The sequence below is a fragment of the Xyrauchen texanus genome, chromosome 13, assembly GCF_025860055.1.
Source record: "Xyrauchen texanus isolate HMW12.3.18 chromosome 13, RBS_HiC_50CHRs, whole genome shotgun sequence".
In the NCBI taxonomy this organism is placed as follows: domain Eukaryota; kingdom Metazoa; phylum Chordata; class Actinopteri; order Cypriniformes; family Catostomidae; genus Xyrauchen; species Xyrauchen texanus.
Genome location: NC_068288.1, coordinates 27,542,739 through 27,566,153, shown reverse-complemented (window position 1 = coordinate 27,566,153; position 23,415 = coordinate 27,542,739). Strand labels below are relative to the sequence as shown.

General features: G+C 39.8%; 1 protein-coding gene across 2 annotated transcripts in view; it reads left to right on the top strand.

The window, feature by feature from the left end:
• The window catches only part of mast2 (microtubule associated serine/threonine kinase 2), a 205,412-nt gene extending 182,650 nt beyond the window's left edge, over positions 1 to 22,762 (top strand). For both annotated transcript variants that reach the window (XM_052140868.1, XM_052140867.1), the window contains exons 10-30: positions 3,113 to 3,188; positions 5,915 to 6,124; positions 8,707 to 8,808; positions 10,049 to 10,181; positions 10,304 to 10,371; positions 10,457 to 10,572; positions 10,916 to 11,124; positions 11,239 to 11,377; positions 11,621 to 11,753; positions 11,898 to 12,063; positions 12,209 to 12,310; positions 12,488 to 12,610; positions 12,756 to 12,865; positions 13,221 to 13,375; positions 13,805 to 14,097; positions 14,613 to 14,825; positions 16,157 to 16,383; positions 16,476 to 16,598; positions 16,700 to 16,836; positions 16,957 to 17,141; positions 17,437 to 22,762. In XM_052140868.1, the coding sequence (XP_051996828.1) occupies positions 3,113 to 3,188; positions 5,915 to 6,124; positions 8,707 to 8,808; positions 10,049 to 10,181; positions 10,304 to 10,371; positions 10,457 to 10,572; positions 10,916 to 11,124; positions 11,239 to 11,377; positions 11,621 to 11,753; positions 11,898 to 12,063; positions 12,209 to 12,310; positions 12,488 to 12,610; positions 12,756 to 12,865; positions 13,221 to 13,375; positions 13,805 to 14,097; positions 14,613 to 14,825; positions 16,157 to 16,383; positions 16,476 to 16,598; positions 16,700 to 16,836; positions 16,957 to 17,141; positions 17,437 to 19,364 (4,948 nt within the window). In that variant the 3' untranslated portion in view covers positions 19,365 to 22,762. The remainder of the gene's footprint in view (positions 1 to 3,112; positions 3,189 to 5,914; positions 6,125 to 8,706; positions 8,809 to 10,048; positions 10,182 to 10,303; positions 10,372 to 10,456; positions 10,573 to 10,915; positions 11,125 to 11,238; positions 11,378 to 11,620; positions 11,754 to 11,897; positions 12,064 to 12,208; positions 12,311 to 12,487; positions 12,611 to 12,755; positions 12,866 to 13,220; positions 13,376 to 13,804; positions 14,098 to 14,612; positions 14,826 to 16,156; positions 16,384 to 16,475; positions 16,599 to 16,699; positions 16,837 to 16,956; positions 17,142 to 17,436) is intronic.
• Positions 22,763 to 23,415: the final 653 nt, after the last annotated feature.

Below are 23,415 nucleotides of genomic sequence, written 5' to 3'. Positions count from 1 at the left end.
ATGCTAATTTTATGGTCTTGGATAGCAGACATGCAGAGAGAATTGACAGAAATTATGCTTCATGCAGCGAACGCAGGCAGTTCTCCATCATTCTCTCTCTTTCAGTCTTTTAACTCACTAAACACACACACACACACACACACACACACACACACACACACACACACACACACACACACACACACACACACACACTCTTTATGAGTAATGAGCTCAACATAAAATGGTCATCATCCATCATCCAAGTGTCATTTGGTAGCAGTAGCTGGAGGTTTCAAGTAAGAATATTATTCTAATGAAGAGCTCAATGCCACAATATAAGTCTTACATTCTGGATTAATTTAGTTCATTCCTTTAGTTAAAATTAACCAGAATATTTAGGAATTGTGTCCAAATTAATGTGTGTTTGTGTTGTATAGCTTTGTCTGTGTTTGGTTGCTCCCATGATCTCATTCAAGAATGTGTATGTGTGTATGTTAGTGCAGACAACTCTGTCACGACCAATTAACTAGCTGATTTCCCTGCTCTCCTGCTCCTCAGAGGGATTTAGAGGTCATTCTGTGCTCAACTGTGACACATTTACACAAACTCATCCCCTCCTCTCTCTCTCTTGCAATCCCTCCCTTTGTTTTCCTTTGTTCTACGTGATAGCATCTCGCTGATAGTTTTCACTTTAACAGCTCAAGTTCTTTTCAGATCAGTGCAGCTGTCAGAGAAATAAATGCAGAAGTAGATTTTTACATTTTCTGAAGAAAATGTGATTGGTGCTTGCTTTTACAAAAATGTCATGGGAGGTTGGCAAGACATTATTATGAAGTTGCAAATGTGTTTGATGTTTTTTAACATGTTACTATGTGGTTGCAAGTGTATATAAGGTGGGTACTAGAGGATTGTTAGGTCATCTGCTAGGCGATCACAAAAATAAAAGTACACCTCTCTTCAACAAGTTGCACGATTTAAGGTATCATTGATGTCCACTAGAAATAACAATTAAAATACACACCTTAGATTTAGAGGTGCAAGTTATGGCAAAAATTCATAGAAAAAAACCTCTTAAAATATAGGCTAATTTAATTGCCAAAACCAAAGTTTTGGCAATCAGTGTCAAGGTATGGATTTTTCATACCTTGAAAAAGTCTAATTGCTGAAACTTTAGTAAATACAATTGTGCAGTTTAAATCTTTTTTTTTTTTCCCCAATATTATTTATTTCCAAAGTACAAATATTAGCAGGACAATTTGTGTGCTAATTTTATTATAAGCAATAGTAATGGTGATGCTTCTCTTAAAGGGAAAGTTAGTTTACCCAAAAAAGAAAGTTCTCACATCATTTACTCACCCTCATGCCATCCCAGATGTGTATGACTTTATTTGATTTGCAGAACACAAACAAAGATTTTTAAAAGAACAGTTCAGCTCTGAAATATAGTGCAATTGAAGGCAATATAAAAGTTATCCATTAGGCTCCAGTGGTTAAATCCTTATCTTCTGAAGCAAGATTATAGGTATGGGTGAAAAACAGATTAATATTTAAGTATTTTTCTAAAAGAAATCTGCACTTTCATTTTCACATTCTATTGTGATTTTCACATACAGTCACCTACTGGTTGGAGCTGGTCAAAGGTTGAAATTTGTAGTTAAAAATGACTTAGATATTGATCTGTTTCTCACTATCATATTGTTCAGAAGATATGGATTTAACCATTGGATTACTTTTATGCCTCTTTTATTTTATTTTTGGACATTACAAGTTTTGGTCACCATTCTCTTGCATTGTATGGACCAAAAGAGCTGAAATATTCTTCTAAAAATCTCTGTGTTCTGCTGAAGAATGAAAGTCGTACACATCTGGGATGGCATGATGGTTAGTAAATGATAAGTCAATTTTCATTTTTGGGTGAACTATCCCTTTAAAAAGCACCATAAATATGTTGCATACTAATGACAATGAAAAAAATTCAGCTGTATGTTGCAAAAATCCCTCTTTATCCCTCTATTTTTCTTTTTATACTTTTCCAACAAATTAAAATACTCTCCCCCGTAACAAAACACAGATGGGAAAAGATGTCCTTCAATTAAATCCATTTGGCTTAAAATTATAAGATTCTTTTTCAAGGTAATTTCCATAAATAAATAAAAAATATAATTTTGGCAGTTGCAGGGACACTTGTGCTTAGATTAGAGAAAAATAATTATATTCCCTAATTATAATCTGCCTGAATGCAGAATGTTATTGCGGCGCTGAAGTTTCACATTGATCCTTTGCACAAACAAAATTCTTTATTTAATAAAAGCAGAAGTTTGCTTCAAGGCATTTCCTTCCTTTAATTTTCCTTCTCTTTTCTCTCTCCCTCACTCAGCAGGAGAAATATTCTCAATGTAATTGTTAATGCAGCTCCCTTCGGCTGCGAATCAATCTCTGTCAAGGTTAACCTTTTCTAACTGCACCAGTTGGTCTGAAAGTCATTTTGATTAAAATGTCTCAAGTAGTTTGAAGATTTGACTAGAATATTTCTCTCCTGTCTCTTATTGTTATTGACACACCTGTAGATGAGCCAGTTTAGTGTGTGCTTGTGTGTGCATTGGCACATTGCTAAACGGCACCCTGTAATTTAACCAGATGTGCTGTGGTGAGTATGCGTTCACTCAATCAGAATGGCTAATAGGAAGCGTGAGCCTTCGATTGATGACATCTAGCATTACCTCATCCTCAGTGTCACATGACCAGCTTACCTTTACTAACTGGAGTGACTCATGGGTCACAGCTGTATCTGTAATCTGTGTCCCAATATGAAAAGCTCACAAACACATATCATACATGCCATATCTCGCAATATTCCCTGAGGAGCAAGTCGAGTTTTATCACTTTGGTTCAGCATGAATGAGGTTGGATGAGTCATAATACAGGCTTTGCAGTCATGCCGTTCAGCTATAGGCTACTTAATTTGTTTGAATGCAAAAGGACATTATGGTTGAAATGATAAGCTCTACAGGCTTGATCTTCTTAAATGTAAAAAATAAAGACATTTCAGGTAAGACCCTCTGCAGTGTTTCCAACCTAATTTGCTTATTTATTTCTCCACGTACACTTGTTTCTTTCTCCTCTTGTTCAGCCCTGGACGCTCACCTATATCCTTTGACCATGAGATCATTATGATGAACCATGTCTACAAGGAGCGTTTCCCAAAGGTGAGCTGTAAAACAACGTTGGTAAACTTGCACAACTGAAGGACACTAATTGAGGAGGAGGCGTGGCCGGGCCGTGAGGGTGCACGGCTGGAGCTGAATCAGCTGATCAGCGGGAGAGCGAGATAAAGGGGAGCCGGAGATGCCAGTTCTCGAGAGAGAGAGAAGCACACAGCCACGTCGTGTGTGTGTGTGTGTGTCTGTGTTCATGTTTGTTTTATGTTGTTTTAAGTTGAGTTTTACCATTAAAATTTATGTTTACTGTTCAGCCGGTTCCCGCCTCTTCCTTACTGTTACAGTTAAAGGATAGGCAAGGAAGAGGCGAGAACCGGCTGAATGCAATGGTTCAACTAAATTGGTAGGATAATTTAATGGTAAAACTCAACTTAAAACAACATAAAACAAACATGAACACAGACACACACGACGTGGCTGTGTGCTTCTCTCTCTCTCTTGAACTGGCATCTCTGGCTCCCCTTTATCTCGCTCTGATGCTGGTCAGATGGTTCACCGCTGGACACACCCTCCTCCTCGTCATAAACTAATTTTCATTCCCTGTTGCTTGATGGCTATCGAAATACACTACAGTTACATCTAACTATGGCCTGCTCAGCCATATCGAAATGTCTTTTAATTTTTCCAACAATTGTTTACTCACAGATTTTTTTCACTTTTAATTGACTATATCACAATTCCAGTGGGTCTTAGTGTTTACATACACTAAGTTAACTGTGCCTTTAAGCAGCTTGGAAAATTCCAGAAAATGATGCCAAGCCTTTAGGCAATTAGCCAATTAGCTTCTGATAGGCTAAATTGATTGAATTGGATAGGTACCTGTTGATGTATTTTAAGGCCTACCTTCAAACTCAATGCCTCTTTGCTTGACATCATGGTAAAATCAAAAGAAATCAGCTAAGACCTTAGAAAAAAAATTGTGGACCTCCACAAGTCTGGTTCATCTTTGGGAGCAATTTCCAAATGCCTGAAGGTACCACATCCATCTGTACAAACAATAATATGCAAGTATAAACACCTTGGGACCACACAGCCATCATATCACTCAGGAAGGAGACACATTCTGTCTCCCAGATCTAAATGTAGTTTGGCGTGAAAACTGTAAATCAATCCCAGTACAACAGCAAACAGCTCCAAAACCAGCATAAAAAAAGCCAGACTACAGTTTGCAAGTGCACATGGTGGACAAAGATCTTACTTTTTGGAGAAATGTCCTCTGGTCTGATGAAACAAAAATTTTACTGTTTGGCCATAAAGTCCATCATTATATTTGGAGGAAAAAGGGTAAGGCTTGCAAGCTGAAGAACACCATCTCATGCATGAAGCATGTGGGTGGCGGTATCATGCTGTGGGGTGCTTTGCTGCAGGAGGGACTGGCACACTTCACAAAATAGATGGCATCATGAGGAAGGAAAATTATGTGGATATGTTGAAGCAACATCTCAAGACATCAGCTAGGAAGTTAAAGCTTGGTCACAAATGGGTCTTCCAAATGGACAATGACCCCAAGCATACTTCCAAATTTGTGGCAAAATGGCTTAAGGACAACAAAGTTTTTTGGAGTGGCCATCACAAAGCCCTGACTTCAGTCTGATAGAAAGTTTGTGGGCTGAACTGAAAAAGCATGTGCGAGTAAGAAGGCCTACAAACCTGACTCAGTTACACCAATTCTGCCACAGTTCAGTCTGGAGGAATGGGACAAAATTCCAGCAACTTATTTTGAGGAGCTTGTAGAAGGCTACCCAAAACATTTGACCCAATTTAAACAATTTAAAGGCAATGCTACCAAATAATAACAAAGTATATGTAAACTTCTGACCCACTGGGAATGTGATGAAAGAAATAAAAGCTGAAATAAATATTTCTCTCTACTATTATTCTGACATTTCACATTCTTAAAATAAAGAAGTGATCCTAACTGACCTAAGACAGGGAATGTTTTCTATGATTAAATGTCAGAAATTGTAGGGGCCTGGGTAGCTCAGCTAGTATTGACTCCCACCCCTGTTGTCGTGAGTTTGAATCCAGGGCGTGCTGAGTGACTCCAGTCAGGTCTCCTAAGCAACCAAGGTTGGCCTGGTTGCTTAGGAGGGTAACCTCCACGTGCTTACTATAATGTGTGGTTCTCGCTCTCGGTGGGGCACGTGGTGAGTTGTGCATGGAAACGTGTAACGCACTCAACAAGTCACGTGATAAGATGCGCAGACTGATGGTCTCAGATAAGGAGGCAACTGAGATTTGTCCTCTGCCACCCGAATTGAGGGGAGCCACTACGTCACCATGAGGACTTTGGGAATTGGGAGTGCATTGGGAATTGGGCATTCCAAATTGGGGAGAAAAAAGTTCAGGAATTGTGAAAAACAGAGTTTAAATGTTTGGCTAAGGTGTATGTAAACTTCTTACTTCAACTGTATATAAAATGAATGGTTTCAACTCAATTGTGATTGGATGAGCTGCTTTTGAAGCCATTGTTAAATGACCATAAACACATCTCTGTGACCGCACATTCTGTAATAACAACCCTTATCCATTGTAAAATCACTTTAATGCATGTTTTTTTAGTAATATCCAAAGAGTTGTAAAGGCTTTGGAATCTGGATGCTTCTCTTTCGTTTTTTTATTTTTTTTGCATTGGCCTTTTAGAATTCAACCCTTACTATTCCAATACACTGGAAAGCATGTTAAAGCCTGTCACCTTCTTTTCTGTCACACAGGCTACTGCTCAGATGGAGGAACGGCTGGCTGAATTCATATCCTCTTCAACCCCTGACAAAGTCATGCCACTAGCTGACGGCGTCCTGAGCTTCATTCACCATCAGGTCATTGAACTGTCCCGTGACTGCCTGGACAAATCCCATGAGGGTCTCATCACCTCCCGCTACTTCTACGAACTACAGGAGAACCTTGAGAAATTGCACCAGGATGTGAGTAACCAAAGACAGTTGTTTGTGTGTATTGGTAGGTTTATTTAGCTATTCTTAAAGGACAAAATTGGGAAATCTGTCAAATCATCTCTTTAGCTGCATCTGGGGATGTCCTGAAAGGTAAAAAATATCTATATAATCAAAATGGATATATATTGGTTCATAAATAATAACTCAACTCAACTTTTTTAAATCCTAAAAATGGAAAAGTTTGTCTTTTATGGTTAGGGTTTGTCTATAGTAATTTTCTTTATATAAAACAATAAAGGTCTATGGTATCTCATATGGGTTAGGGTAAGGGTCTGATGTCTTGATTAGCTCAGTCACTGTGCCACAGGGGCATTAGTCAGCGTTATGACTCCCAGAGGTCCCATTCTAATCCTCCCGATCGCATGTGTAGGAATGTTTGTGTGTGTGTGTGTGTGTGTTTGTTGTGCATTGTTCGGAAAGGGGTGTGCAGCACCTTCCTGATTTTAATTTCACACCCCAGTAACCACTGCTAGTGATGGATGAGTGTCCCCCACCCAATAGGAGGGTGCAGTGAGTGAGAGACCGAGAGAGAGGAAAAGGGAGGGTGGAAGGAGGGATCAGGTCAGGTTTTCCTCTTTTTTTTTTTTTTTTTTTTGGTCAGTTGTCCATAACCATCCTGTTCCTGTTGTCTGCCAGAATCGAAAATGCGCGTGTGCATACCGTGATCTCATGCAACTGTTACGCTATCACCGCACCCGCCACACATGTGCATGTACTTGGCATTCAGGCGAGTAGGGATGACATCATCCAGGCCGTGCTAATTGGCTGGTTTTGTTTGGACGCGGATTGTGACAGGTGGGCCAGACGGGGATTGCGGTATATATTGCATCTTCAGCAGGTGCACTCCGGAAAGCAAACATTCCAGACCTCTCCATTTAACGCTTCCTCGCTCGATGAGAGGATGTCCCACGTTTCGTGGCAGAGGCGACTAGAGGAAGAGGAGGTTCTTCAGCATATTTTAAAGCGCTGGGAGCAGAACACACTCCAGAACCATGAGGACCTAACAGTTGAGTTTCTCATTGTTTTCACTTTGCAGGGTTCCATGGCGTCAAGGTCAGAGTCTGATCGGTATGGTTTTATTTTGGTGTCTTGTTGACACAGTATTTCTTGCACTCAAACCTTGGTTTTATATTCCTGATTTTCTATACCTGGCAGAGTTTTCTTTCCATCAAATTGAGATTTTGAGTAATTTAATTTTTTTTATTTCTTTCATACCAAAATTATAGAACACAAAATTTAGCCCATAATGTATTATGTTTTAGCTTGCAGTTTCATAAATGATTTATTTTTGCATTGGCAAGTCTGTTTTTTTTTCCTGTTTTTTTCAGGTCACATTTTTTTCTTTGTTGTAAGATTTTATTGACCTGGACTGTTTGAAATGCCTTCCTTGTTTTGTCCAAGGCTAATAGGATTTATAAGCTTAACTGGGCATTTGTCTTGAGGCCAGACTGGTTGAATCTTTTTTAAATGACCAGTCTATGTCATTCAGTCTCCCATGGTTGCATCATTAAAAACCACATGAGCCAAACCACATTCTTTTGACCTCATGCATTCTGGAAGCATCTAGTCTGATTTCCTTAGGCAGTGTATGCCAAATCAAGACCTACATCTCACTCTTAACTTTTGTCTGTCTGTAGTATATTTACTCAGAGATGCTTTATTACTGCATGTATGCGGTTCACTGGTGGTTTTGTTACCTGTATAAATTATTCAGAGGCTGATTAGACGTTCCCTGAGGTGTCAGAGATGGCTCTATTACTGTCAGCATGCTGTTTAACCATCTACTCTATCCCATTGATGAACTCTCTCCTTTATGTACTGTCTGGACACTTCATTCACTTGAATCTATTCTTTTAGTAAAAAAAAAAAAAAAAAAAAAATTTTTTATATATATATAAAATTATTATTTTAGTCAAATGATTATTGACTTGACACAGACAGCTTTTGATCTTAATACACATTTATTTGGCTAAGTTTATTATGTGTGTTGCATACTAAACGTGCTGCATAATAGGCATACTATATATGTAAAAATATGTAAATAAATTATATAGAAAATATACTATGAAAATATATGTTTATAAGTATAATTTGTGAAATGCTACATTGTCACTTGATCTCAATTCATTGTCACATGATCTGATTATGTTGTTACATGTTCTCACAATGTTGCAGTTCTGCAAATTCCGCCCAATTATTATTATTATTATTTCAGAATTAGAGTTATTTTGCATTCATTGAAGTTTTTAAAACATAAAACAATTTTGGCAGTCTAATAAAATATTGAGTCAAGAAAGCGATTTTAGAAGTCACTATTGATATTACTTCCAGTTAATTGTTACAGTGGAAATGGAAGGTCAGGTCAAATGCATTACATTGTGGCATACAGTAATTTCTCACTCAGTGTGCTCTGATTGTATACTAATTATTTTGATAAATGTAATTGGTAATTTGGGTATAAGATGCATGCATGCTCTATACTGCATAGTACAAAATTAGTATATTAGTATGCTATTCTGAACTTATAATTTGTCTTCTCTGTTTGTTACAAGGCTCATGAACGCTCAGAGAGTATGGAGGTGACTTTTGTCACCCAGTTAGTGAAGAAGCTGATGATTGTCATCGCTCGGCCTGCCCGTCTGCTAGAGTGTCTGGTAAGCATTGATATTTTAAAGGCCTCTAATCTTCTATCCCTGGCATTATTTTAGCAAGACTTCAGAACAAACTGCTTTTCCATATTTAATGAAGTACATTCTCGGTACCATTCAATTAAAATGGTAAATTTGTCAGGGGAAAATATTTTGAATCAAAGCTACCATGTAAAGCTGCTGATGGGTTGTATTCATAGTGTTTTTCACTTTGTGATCTTTTTTTATTATTATTGTTTTTAAAACAACAAACCTACAAATTGTCTTGTGGTCACTCCTCCCATTGATTAAGTTTGCTTTAGCTATGTGTTATTAAACCACAGTACAGTTGACAAAAATGCAAACACAAAAGCTGCTGTGATTTCCACAGTGATTGCAGAGCTCATAGTCGTGGCCTCATGTGCATTTTGAGTAATCTGGTGCAGTCAGCAGTATGACAACATACAGTGCTGATGTAGGACCAGCAGCTGAGAGAGGAAATTAGCTGTTAACCTGCTCTGCTTCATGTGAAGCACAATACATGCAAAATACCTCATTGTGACACCATGAGACAAACCTCCCTGAATAAGCTCAAAATAAATATTCCAAACTGTGAATTTAAGAAATTGGTTTTGACTCTTTGATTTGTTAGCTTGTTTTGTTTTCCATTAAGTGATTTAATTTTAAAACAGTTGTTTGTTCAATACAAAAGGCATCATTTAATTTGTAAAATGCCCTAATTATTAGCTATATGAGAGGTTGGAAATACAATGCACCCCACAACAAAAAATATATTTATCAAAACATAACAAAAGTTGATAGAGGAGAAAAGTGATGATGTAATGATGATGGTTTTATTTGACTGGATCTAGACCCAAACCTGCAAGTGTTGTGACCAGTGATAAATTGATCATTCTAGTTCAATGTTGAAATAAAAACTTTTATTTTATAAGAGGACTAACAAAACAACTGCCATAAAGAAATATGGTATTACTATGGTTTTTGGAAATGTTACCATGCAAATACTATTTCGTTTTTATTTTTTGCGGATATGTACCATAGTAATACCATGGCATTCTTTGGAGTACCTTGGAAACTGTTATTACCATGATATATGATGATGGTAATCATGCAGTACCATGGCATACAAGCAGGATGGTTGTTGCCTCCCAAAAAATTTATTCAACAAGTGATTAGTTACTGCCTTTTATTTGATGTCACATAGTTTATTCAGCCATGGGTTTAATTCTTCCTGTGTGTGTTGTAGGAGTTTGATCCAGAGGAGTTCTACCACCTGTTAGAGGCTGCTGAGGGTCATGCTAAAGAGGGTCAGGGCATCAAGTCCGACATCCCACGATACATCATCAACCAGCTGGGCCTCACCAGGGACCCCCTTGAGGGTAAGAAACACTGACTAAAGTCATTGGTATTACATTTTTAGATCAGATAGTAGAATAACATTTGTGTTATTGTGTTAACACCAGTCCATTTCCCTTTCCTGTTTCTCTGTGTGTTGCTCTAGAAATGGCCCAGCTGAGCAGCTATGATAGTTGTAAGCCTGAAACACCAGAAACCGAGGAGTCCACAGAAGTGAGTAATAGAATTCTTCAGAGAAGTCTCTCTTTACTCAAATAACAAAATTCACCAAAGATAATGTGGCTGTATTTGTGTGCAGAGTCGAGGAGCCACCGTACAGCCACCCCAGCCCCAGCCTCAGCCCAAGCCCAAAACTAAACCCCCTCGTGAGGAGGACTTTGAGACCATTAAACTCATCAGTAATGGAGCTTATGGGTAAGAAAACAGGATCTCACAGCTTCGATAATGATAACAAATGCTCAGATGGTACATCTTTAGAATGCCATCATCTGCTTGCTATTGTCACCGGTCCTGCTCGACCCGCTCCGAATGGGATCCGAACCGGCATCTCTGGTATGGGAGGCAGGCACGCTAATGAGGAGGCTATAGGCTACAGACTCTAGCGTCAGTTGCTAGTGCACCTCTTGAGGCCAGGGGGCTGAGGTTTACACACACTGCACAGCACGTACCAGCTGGCTACCGTTGCACTATAACAAATTGTCATAGGAAAAAGGACAGTTAAGAAGCTAAACCATTCCACATGTCTCTGTCCATTTAGGGCTGTATTTCTGGTGAGGCATAAGGAAACCCGTCAGCGCTTTGCCATGAAGAAGATCAACAAGCAGAACCTGATCCTCAGGAACCAGATCCAGCAGGCCTTTGTGGAAAGAGACATCCTGACATTTGCAGAGAACCCTTTCGTTGTTAGCATGTTCTGTTCCTTCGAGACAAGGAGACATCTGTGCATGGTTATGGAGTATGTGGAGGGTAAGTGATACTCAAATATCTGCATAGAGATTGCGAATGCTCAAGGGATACACATTTACAGAGTGGTGCTCAAGTCTTAGCTGTAGTTGAAGCTGTTTGTGTGCTTGTCTGAAGGTGGTGACTGTGCCACTCTGCTGAAGCACATTGGAGCTCTGCCTGTGGACATGGCACGCATGTACTTTGCTGAGACAGTTCTAGCACTGGAATACCTTCACAACTACGGCATTGTGCACAGAGACCTCAAACCTGACAAGTAAGCGCATAACACAAGCTGCACCTAAAGATGTGTACCATATTGGTGTAGGAATATTTGCCCTTGTTTCCTTAGTGTAGAAAGTATAGTCACTATTGTTAGCCCGATATTTCATCTTAATTTTAAAGAATATTAAAAGATATGCTTAGACTGGAACTGATTGGTAGACCTTAGTTTCTGGGATAGAAGGTCTTTTGATATTCATTAATGTCAGACTATAAGAAATGATCTGTCTTTCAACAGTCTCCTGATCACATCAATGGGACACATCAAACTGACAGACTTTGGCTTGTCGAAAATTGGTTTAATGAGCTTAACAACTAATCTATATGAAGGTCACATTGAAAAAGACACCCGAGAATTTCTGGACAAACAGGTAAAGGTGTCTAGGACTGTCTGGGACTATTTATTGACTATATTGTTACATTCTTGCCTGGCATATTTTATCAAATGAAACACTGGACTTCTCAGAACTTGGAACAAAAATTTCTTTATTGGGCTCTCAATCCTTTTCCATCAGGTGTGTGGTACTCCTGAATACATAGCTCCAGAAGTCATTCTGAGGCAGGGCTATGGTAAGCCGGTGGACTGGTGGGCAATGGGAGTCATTTTGTATGAGTTTCTGGTGGGCTGTGCTCCCTTCTTTGGGGACACACCTGAGGAACTTTTTGGACAAGTCATCAGTGGTTAGTGTCATTTGAAAACGAAAATACAAAAAGTCTGTATTACATGTGACAGGAAATGTCATTACTGTTGCATTAAATTTGATATCAAATAACTAATTGGTGTTATAGAAAGTCCCCTCAGAAATATGGTTTGTTTGGATCCTAGACGAGATAATCTGGCCAGAGGGTGATGACGCTTTACCTTCTGATGCTCAAGATCTCATCTCCAAGCTACTGCGGCAAAACCCTCTGGAACGTCTGGGGACAGGTCCGCTAGCACTCACACAGACACTCCCTCCCCTTGATCTATTCCTGGGTTAAGTCTTAGAGCAATGACTTGACCGATCTGCTGAGATTAATACTGTATGAATCAATCTGAACAAAAAATCTTGAAAAGACTCTGTGAGGAATATTTGAAGAAATTGTCTCTCTTTCCATCTTACAGGGAGTGCATTTGAGGTGAAACAGCACCGCTTCTTCACTGATCTGGACTGGAATGGACTTCTGAGGCAGAAGGCGGAGTTCATTCCTCAGTTGGAGTCAGAGGATGACACTAGCTACTTTGACAGTATGTCGTCAAACAGCAGGGACTGTAGTAGAGTAAAATTCATAACAAGACATACTCACTCTCTCCTGTACCTGCTACACAGACACACGCCACATGGGGCTACGTTCTCTAAAACAATCTAAGATTTCTCTCTCTTTGACACTAGCACGGTCAGATCGGTATCATCATGTGGACTCAGAGGAAGAGGATGACACAAACGATGATGACCATTTGGAGATCCGTCAGTTCTCATCCTGCTCACCACGATTCAGCAAGGTATGAAGAAACAAGTGCAAACATCCAAACACCCTTAATGGCGGCAACTGTAATATAATAAAGACATTGGTGTTCAATAAATGGTTACGTTTATTAATAATAATTAGATGAAACTATTCTTATACCAAGAGAAATACAGTTGCTCCAAAATATTCTTGGACAGTGATGCTGCAGTTGTATTAAATGTGCGTATTTCATTGCATTAGACATTCCGTTAGTAAATGAAAAGACGATTCAAAGTTATTTTCAAAAATGTCTAAGAAAAGTGAAGTTACTTCTAAAAAATGTAACACTTTTAATACTGTTTATGGTAACCAAGTAACTTGGCTCCTCTCTGCTGATGCCCCTCTCTCAGGTGTATAGTAGTATGGAGCGTCTGTCCTTACATGAAGAGAAGCGCACCCCTCCTCCCACTAAGCGTAGTCTGAGTGAAGAGGGAGGGGAGCGAATTGACAGCCTCAGTGGCCTAAAGTCACGAGATCGAAGCTGGCTGGTAGGCTCGCCTGAGATGTGAGTATAACACCTGAAATGATTGTAAAACTAGTGAATTAAACCGCTAAATAAAACCAAAAAAGAAAATGCATACCAAGTCAAAATATTACATTGATATTTTTATGAAATGATCCATGATAAAGTAGATTTTACTAGATTCTACTAAAGTAGAATTATTTAAAATATGTTCAACCAAAATTTGCACAAGAGCACAAAAGAGGTGGAAGTGCAAGAGAGAAACATTAGTTAAAAAGAATGCATTAAATAAATGCTTTTTAATCAATTTAATACATTTTTAAATGCTATAAAGAAATATGATCAAAACCCAAATTTTTTAGCACAGAAGTTTATTTTTACTTTTCAATTGGGAAACATTGTTAAATATATTTCTAAAAAATATGATCCTGTTTTTGTAATATTGGAATGAATATGTCTGCTCTCTTATAGCCTACGGAAGCGTCTCTCTGTTTCTGAGTCTTCTCACACAGAGAGCGACTCCAGTCCGCCTCTAACAGTGCGTCGCCGCTGTTGCTCAGCCATCTTCGAAATGCCTCGATTCGCCATCTCTAGTGAAGAGGATGGGGGAGTGGGGGGCAGGAAGACTACTGTGAGGGGCACTCGCGGGGAAGATCTGCCCCAGGCCATACCAGAGCTCCCTGTAGAGAGAGAGCTGCGGCTGGATGAATCGCCCACCACACCAGGTTCCACATCCAGCCAGATCAGCCAATCCACACTTACACGTCAGTAAATTCAGTACTTACTAGAATTACTCTGCAGATGAGTATTTCTTCTAGCTTTAGCCATGATTGTTCTAGCTTACATGCTGATTAAGACTTGCAATAAAGTGTAAAGAGCATCTTCATGCATGTAAAACAGTTGTTCATGACTTGAAATTACATCATAATGAATCCAGGGTTACCATGGTCATTGCAAAACTTTGACAGATATTTTTACAATTTCCAGGCCTGGAAAAAACATATGTAAAGAATAAAATCTTGATAGTCATGGAAAATTGTCAAATAAAAAAAATGATCTAGAATCGTTTTAACAAATTTATAAATCAGATTAATTTGCAAATTGAGTCTGAATTATTATTATTTTTTTTTTAATTCACATTGACTAATTACAAACAACTGGAATGGTCAAGGCAAAGCTATGGAAATTAATTGGTCAAAGTGTAGGATCATTTGGATTGTTTCTGTGTACACATCACTGCTCATGTATCACCTCTGTTTGTGTGCGTATTTGTGTTCAGCGGGAAGTTTCAGTGATATGTTGGATCGGGGCTCTCCTCGCTGCGGTGTTGAAGGTTCTGAAAACTCCACTCCTAAAGCCATCAGTGACCTGGCGGCCCGCAGAGCTCGTCACAGACTGCTGTCAGGAGACACAGAAAAACACACATCACGCCCACTCAACAAGGTCATCAAATCAGCCTCAGCCACCACGCTTTCACTCATGATCCCTACCGGTAAGTGTTCATGACTGGTTACCATGATTTTACCAAGTAAAATCATGTGTGGCTGTGTGGCTATATATATTTTGGCGAGGTTATTAAGTGTCAAACTAAAGATTTTTCTATACCTCATCACTTTTCATATGTCTTCTTGATCATTAAGATCAGTAAACAAGTTACTTCTTACTATTCAGTGGTCAAACTTAAAACTCAAAGGGCATATAGCCATTTCTGTCCCGGGTCCGAGGCTGTGCAGCTTGTCACATGAAATAAGAGCCGCCAACACTATCACTATATATTGGAGGAATTTTCCCCCATTTCTCTGTTATGCTGGTCTTCAGCTGTGCAATTGTACAGAGTGTTTGTTTCTGTATTTTGTGCTTCATAATGTGCCAAATATACCAATTGGAGACAAGTCAGGACTGCAGGAAGTAAAATCTAGCACCCGCACTCTCAGCTTATGCATACACACCCATGCACATGTAATCAGGCAAGTATGTGGTTTGACGTTGTCCTGCTGGAATATGAAGTGATGTCCCTGGAAAAGACGGTGTCCGGATGGCAGAATATGCTGCTCCAAAATTTGTACAAATCTTTTCTGAATTAATGGTGCCCTCACAGATGTGCTAGTTACCCACATCATGGGCACTGGCACACATTCTATACTATGATGCTAAAGATAGCTTCGTTCTTTTCCTCTTTGGCTTGGAGAAAACAACGGCTGTTTTTTTTCCAGACGTGGACTCATCGGACCACAAAACACTATTCAATTGTTCTACATTTTATCTTAGATGAGACTGGGCCCATAGAAGTTTGTGGTGCTTCTGGACACTGGTGATTAATGGCTTCTGCTTTGCATAGTAAAGCATTATCTTTCGTCAAATTAATCTGAGATCAGCAACATTCAGAAGTGGTTTTCCAGCAGGACAACGCCAAACCACGTACTGCCTGGATTACAAGTGCATGGCTGCGTAAACAATGAGTGCAGGTGCTAGATTTGCCTGCCCGCTGTCCTGACCTGTCTCCAATTGATAAAGTGTGGCACGTTATGAAGTGCAAAATATGGCAAGGAATACCCTGTATAATTGTGCAGATGAAGACCTGCATAATGGATGAATGGGGGAATATTCTGCTTGCTAAACTAAACAAATTTGTGTCTTCAGTACCCAAACACTTAATACATGTTATTAAAAAAATAATACATCTGTCCCAACATTTTTGTAATCAGGGTTGTTTGTTACTCCAAGAACATGCCCTACTTGGCATGAGTGCATCAAACAGGTTAACTGAGGAGCAATTTCTTTTGTCTTTTTTTTTAATTTTTAATTTTTTATTTTTATTTGCAGATCACCATGGTGCCTCTCCTCTGGCCAGCCCCATGTCCCCTCACTCTCAGTCCTCCAACCCCTCATCACGTGACTCCTCACCAAGCCGAGATCTGTCCCCAGCTGTCTGCAACGTTAAACCCGCCATCGTCATCCACCGAGCCGGCAAGAAATATGGCTTTACCCTGCGCGCCATCAGGGTCTACATGGGTGACACGGACATTTATACCATGCACCACATGGTCTGGGTGAGTAGTGTTAGACCACTATACTTTAGTGATGCCATTAGATAACAAAAAAGCATGTGGTTATGAGTGGACTAACATGTGTGACTTTTCAGCATGTAGAGGACGGGGGACCTGCCCATGAGGCTGGACTGAGAGAGGGAGATCTTATCACACATGTTAACGGAGAGCCTGTCCATGGACTTGTGCACACAGAAGTTGTAGAACTCATCCTGAAGGTTTGTTCACAGCCAAGATCTGATGTGCTTCTGTGTTTTTTTATGTTGTGGATATTCTGAAGATTATTTTCTCTTTTTTCTTTTTTTTTTTTTTTATGCAGAGTGGCAGTAAAGTTTCTATCTGTGCTACTCCCTTTGAGAATACTTCCATTAAGGTTGGCCCTGCACGCAAAACCAGCTACAAGTCCAAAATGGCCCGGCGCAATAAAAAAAACAAAACCAGAGAAGGACAAGACAGGTAAAGTCCAACATATTTTTTATCTAAATGTTAATGTCCCACACAATTTGTCCTAAATTCAATTCCTGAGAATAACACGTTCTCTCCCAGTAATGACCTGTATCTGCTTGTTCACTACAGTAAGAAGAGGAACTCGCTGTTCCGTAAGATCACTAAGCAGGCGACCCTTCTCCATACAAGTCGCAGTCTGTCTTCTCTGAACCGCTCAGTTTCATCTGGGGAGAGTGTTCCGGGGTCTCCCACACACATGTCACCTCGTTCACCGACACAGGGCTGTCGTTCCACACCTGACTCTGCCCACTCAGGTGCAGCCATCAACTTCCTCTCACAATATTTATCATAATAATATACGATACTGTGCAAACAACATGTAGTATACAAAACATATTGTAATTATGATGTACAAACATTTTCTTCATGTCTATTTATATTTATTGTGTAAACTTAATATTTGATTCGCTGTGGTGACATTGGTATCATGAAAAAAGGGGGAAATCATAATAAATCAAGATAAATAGCTATGCTGTTTAATTTAATTCCTATTCATATTTCTTGTGTGACCTAATCTCTGTGCTATTACCTTCTCTTCCTCTAATACAGTTGGTGGGAACTCATCACAGAGTAGCTCTCCCAGCTCTAGTGTGCCAAACTCTCCTGCCAGTTCTGGTCAGATCAGACCCAGCTCCTTGCATGGTCTGGCCCCCAAACTGCAGCGCCAGTACCGCTCCCCCCGCCGCAAGTCCGCAGGCAACATCCCTTTATCCCCACTGGCTCGCACACCATCCCCAACCCCTCAGAGTACTTCCCCCCAGCGCTCTCCTTCACCTCTGCCAAGTCACGCACTCATCGCTTCTTCAATAGGCCAGTCCTTCCCTGTAAAACTCCATTCTTCGCCTCCGCTAGTACGACAAATATCCCGGCCGAAGAGTGCAGACCCTCCTCGCTCGCCTCTTCTCAAACGCGTCCAGTCGGCTGAGAAACTTGCATCCTCTCTTTCTTCGTCATCTTCTTCTCCCTCTCCTTCCTCTACTGCTGATAAAAAGCTGCCAGTTGGTGCCAGCCGCAAACACAGTCTTGATACCTCACATTCTGAGTTTAAAAAGGAGATGCTGCAGCGAGATCCTAGCCTACAGAGCCTGCAGGAGTCCGCCAGTGAAACTTTACTGGGAGGGCGAGTGTCTCCTGCAGAAAAGGGCAGCCTGCATAAGAGTTCAGTTCGCAAACTGGGCCGGCAAGATTGTCCTGAGTCTGGAACTGGAAGTCTGGGACTTGTTCCTGGGAAGAGTAAACTGAAAGACAAGCTGTCTGCCATACGCCAGGATCGTGCTGAGCGTCGTGAGTCTCTTCAGAAGCAGGATGCTATCCATGAGGTGGATTCCTCAGAGGATGAGACAGACGAAGGCTCAGAAGACAGCCAGGATGGACGCAGGACAAGCTACATTCCTCCTAGCCATGTCCTGCGGCCCAGTACTGTAATAGCCTCCCCTCTTACGATCAGGATGGGACCAGCAGCTCCACCAACACTGGGCTTGATACTCTCCACAGTTGCACCCTCAATCTCACCTCAGCCCAGCCGAGGACTGCAGGTACAAAGCCAAATTACCACTCAAACTTCAACCTCAGCACCAATGCAAGCTGCAGCCAAGGCCCCAGATAAGAATCTCACAAAACCTGTAAAAAATACTGCGACCCATGACTCCAGTTCAACACTAGCTGAAGACTCAAAGGGAGAGTTATGTCCACAAGACTCTCAATCCAGTGTTAGAGCATCTGCACCTCAGCCTAGCCCTCTGTCCACCACCTTCTCAACCCCCGGCAGCGCCTTTACCTCTGTTAACAAAGACCCATTCGTCAAACCTGCCACACCTCCTCTGCATCAGAGGACCCCCAAAACTTCTGAGTCCAAGTCCAAAACAAGTAGCCCTGCTTCATTGGTAGATAGGGATACCCCTGTTGCTACCACACCAACTGGAGGCATCACCAAGGAAATGAAGGAGGCTGACAACCGCAGGCAGGCTGCAGCTGCGGCCGCCACTGCTACACCCTCTGCATTTACTGCTTCTGAGAGCAGAATGGACAAAGTTGTATCTCAACTAGCCACTGTTGCAAAGAGTGTGTTGGTCCCTGTTAAACTCAACATCCCAGGAAATAAAGAGGTTTCGGAGTGGACAAAGGACCAGCGTCCCAGTCAGTCAGTTGCCACCCACCCAAAGATAAAAGAGTGTCGTCTTGAATATCCTGATTCTCCTGACTGTTCGAGTCAATCTGCTGGTTCTGGCTCTCTGCGATTGTCTAAATCACCCTCTAAACAAACACCATCCAAACCAGAGGCAGCCTCAACTCCTCAAAGGTCTGTAGAGGTTCCTGGGTCTTCCAAAATACCTGCTCCAAACTCCCAAGCTGGGGAAGAGCAACAGGCAACTCTGCGAAGCAGCACTACACCAAGGTCTAGGTCCGAACCTCAGTCACAGGCCCAGTCACAGCCCAGTTCCAATTTGTCACAAGACAAATCAAACAAGCCAACGTAGCAAAAAAAAAATCTATTTTCTCCAGCTTTAACTAATTTAGCTTGACTATTAGCGGACAAGTACAAAAGGCAGTTTCATGTCAGTATCCCAGTGAAAAGATTGTGGAAAGATAGGGGGGTAAGAGATATGAGGTGTTTACAGATGAATCCAACAGCTTAATTTCAGTATATTTTATGCGCTGCCATTTACAAAATAATTCAGGCTGTGTAATTGCTTTACTTTTCTTGTGACTCCTTTTAAGCATTTTTTTTTCTGTCGCTAGAAAATCTATTGAAATACATGGTTCTGTGCCCTAAGAGACCATGCTTGCATACAGTATATTACCTTTTCATATTATCTCTGTATTACTTCAAAGATCATCTCTGTAGTCGGTATAGAGGTGCTTTAAAGCACCACCTCAAAATATTACTCGTCTGTCTCTGTGCTATTCATCTTTGGAAGAAGACATTGCAGCAATAAGAGTAGCGTATGATGAGCAATTTTTACAAACACAAAAAGTTAATATCATTGCACCCATAGGATTTAAAGAAAAAACAAACAAAAATTTCCACCCCTCTCACTTGCACTTGTGCCGGTTTTTAGTTGTAACAACTGAATGTCTATAAAAATCCCTCTCAAGGGACATCCATCAGTAATGTTGTAACGGAAATGGAAAATTGGATTTACAAAGTGGTAGAATGATTGCTATAATTTGCATGAATTGGACCCTAAAGAGCAAGTAATTTGCACAATATTTCTAGATCATATGTTTGGTTTTATCCTTTTGTTTTCAGGGGGGTCAGCAGTTTTAGAAATGTCAAGCGGACCATTGTTTTTACTTCGCATATTTTTTTTTCACTCATTTTAATATCTGGACCAATTTGCTGTTGTCTCTGTTTATTGGTTTACCTCTGTTTTTAAATGCAGACTTGTACCTGGAGTGTGTGTTTGTGTGCCTGTGTACAGAAAATCTTGAGTGTTTGTTTGTGTGGGATCTTACAATATATAATGGATATTTAAAAAAAGTCTGTTCTTTGTTAGATTTATGGCTTGGGAGTGTGTTTTTGATTAGTGTCCTATCTTTGCCATAGCAGCTATATCTGATACAGACCTTTACCAGGCAAAGATGTATTTGCACAAACTCTTTTTATTTTGTGTGTCATTTATATGAAAACCAATAAATACAGAATCCAATTAGATCCCAGGCTTGGTTGGGGTCTTGAGGGGTTTGACCAGTAAGTAGACTGTGGTACCTTGTCATATTATATTGACATAATGATTTGTTAACACCATAATGTATTTAGAGTGAGTTAAGCATAACCTGCTCTTGTGGAACCTATCAAGCTTATTTGTATTTTCCCTGTATTTCACATTTCTAATGAAATTACACAAAGGTATGTATTGTGTTTCCACTAACTTTACCACCAATTTGTGCTCAATGCATAGTTTACCACATGCCCCTGTTAGAAAAGAGATCTTGTTGCTCAGAAGAAGTATTGCTATTTCCTACATATGATCCTGCCTATGTGGAAAATTTCTAGTGATGTTAGTCTGTATGACTGAGTCACATGATGATGTACATATGTACAGTTGTGATATAACTTTACTCATGTTTTGTCCATATGAAATGTAAATGGATGTCTTTGGAAACCCAAAGGAATGGAGCTGTTGATAGCACTGCTGCCTGAAGCTTAATTTCTAATGACCCTAATTAACCTGGGCACATGAGCAGTGAGACAATGCACTTGTAAGGAGAAGGGCATTTTGTTGAAGTTTGAAATGCATTTATGGGCAATCAGGTTTAAAATAGTGTTTGCACTGTTGCGTCTAGAGAAAATTGATTGATCTTACACCGCAGTGACCAAGGCAGAAATGCTCACTGTTGGAATCCTTATAAAGAAAACCAAATCATGATGTCCTCAAGAGATGTCCTACTGTACAACTAAATCACACTCTATATGTAACATTCTCATACTTAGATTTAAAGCTTAGTCTCAGAGCTACAGAGAACTTGAAAAGCTCAATATTAACTGCATTTCTAGGGCTTATAGGACCTGCTCTTTTATGTTGACATATGTTATAACTTGAGAGATGATTTGTTAATGGCACACTTTTGTATTTTGTTTAAATGTGCCCAAGCATATATTTTAGTTTAGATAATGGCAGACCACTAGTGATTACTTATTTGGCTGTGCTGTATTACAGATTTTACAGTGTTAAAGGCATAGTTCTCCCAAAAATATCAATTCTGTCATCATTTACTCACCCTAATGTTGTTCCAGACTCTTTGGAATTTCTTTCTTCCATGGAACACTAAAGGGGATGTTAGGCAGAATGTTAGCCTCAGTCACCCTTTACTTTGTTTACATACAACAAAAATGAATGGTAACTAAGGTAAATAATGACAGAATTAAAATTTGGGGGTGAACTATTCCTTCAACACTTGAAACTCTGTCACATACTTTGTCTGCAGTTTAATTTACACAATGACAAGTCTAGTGTTCGCTTTCCCCCCCTTCCCAATGAAGTCTGATTATAAACTACATTCTATCCACTGTGCTTTAAAAAAAAAAAGTGTTGTAATTTTGAATTTGTGAACGCATTGAATCCATCTCTGCTCCCTTTTTACCAAAGTCACTAGCTGCTGTGGGCTATGAAAGTGAGAGCTAACTGCCTTCTCACTTACATGATGTAAATGATAATGATGCTTGGGCTATTTGTTGAGGTGAAGTCAGGTGTCAGAGCACCTGAGGTGGTCATCCATCAATGTACCGCAGCCACATGGCACCATACACGCACTAGTGAAATGTAATCTCACACACTTTCTAAAGCAAATTCACCAGCCATCTCTCACCTCTGGCATAGCTCAGCTCTTTAAGAAAACCTTTGGAGCACACATACAAACACTACTTACATCTACCCATTATTAATATACATGTACACTGATCAACCACTAAGTTCAACCACTGCCCTCCCCAAAAGTGTGTGCATGTCAGATCCAAATAGTAGCTCAGATGGCTCACTTTTATGTAAATATTAATTATTCTGAGTGTTTACTTTAAAAAGAACAGAAGCTAATTGGTGCAATGGTAACTGCCTTAGACATGACGCATAGCTGAAATTGGACAATGCATAGATATTATGTGTATTCTATGAGCTAACACTCCCGTAAAGTTGTGAGTGAGTCAGTGGTGATACTATGTTGTTGTGGATATAGGACACTGTCCATGTGTCCATCATGTTGTCTTCTAAGGCTTAAGGAGATGTGATGTGGTTGTATAGGGACAAGTGAGTAGAAATGGGCAAAGAAAAAAAAAACTGCTTGAGTTGAATCAGTGCAATATCTTAAAATTTTATATTGTGGTATAAGACGCATGTTTGTTGTCAATCCTTCCTTATGAATAATAAAGATTTTTTTTTAAAAGTAAATCTGCATGTTGTCTTTAATACTTTATTCATTGTGTGCAAGTTACATGACTCGTACGACTAGATGTGTGAAATATATTTCTATCGACATAAAAGTGTTGCATTGAGCAGAGCTGACTGACTTTTTTGTTATTTTGATATTTTAGATCAGTGGTTCTCGATCTTTTTGAGTATCCATCTGTTTTTGTTTGTCCATTTTCACTTTGTGTGCTGTCGGGTTTTCTGAATAAGCTATAAGTAGCCAGCCATAATAGTAGTGCTGCAACACCAAATTTCAGTAGTAAATCAGCATAATATGTGGCTAGAACTGCTGTAAAACTGTAGAACCGAAGAAGAAAATGTACTTATAAAAAATGTTTTACTAAGGCTGTTTAGTTTATGTTTGATTTACTTTTTAATTATTATTATTATTATTCAGTGTGTTTTATTAAACTCAAAAAATAACTTGTAAAAAGATGTATGCAATTAAGCATGCCCCCAGAATGTAACATCATTTACATTTATGCATTTGTCAGAAACTTACAGTGCAATCAAGGTATACATTTAATGAGTTTGTCAGCAATTAGAAATAATCCTACCATCAGAGCAAAGTTTGAAGTACCATGTTCATGTTTTATGAGTCCCAGTCAGTAGGGGGCAGTAAGCA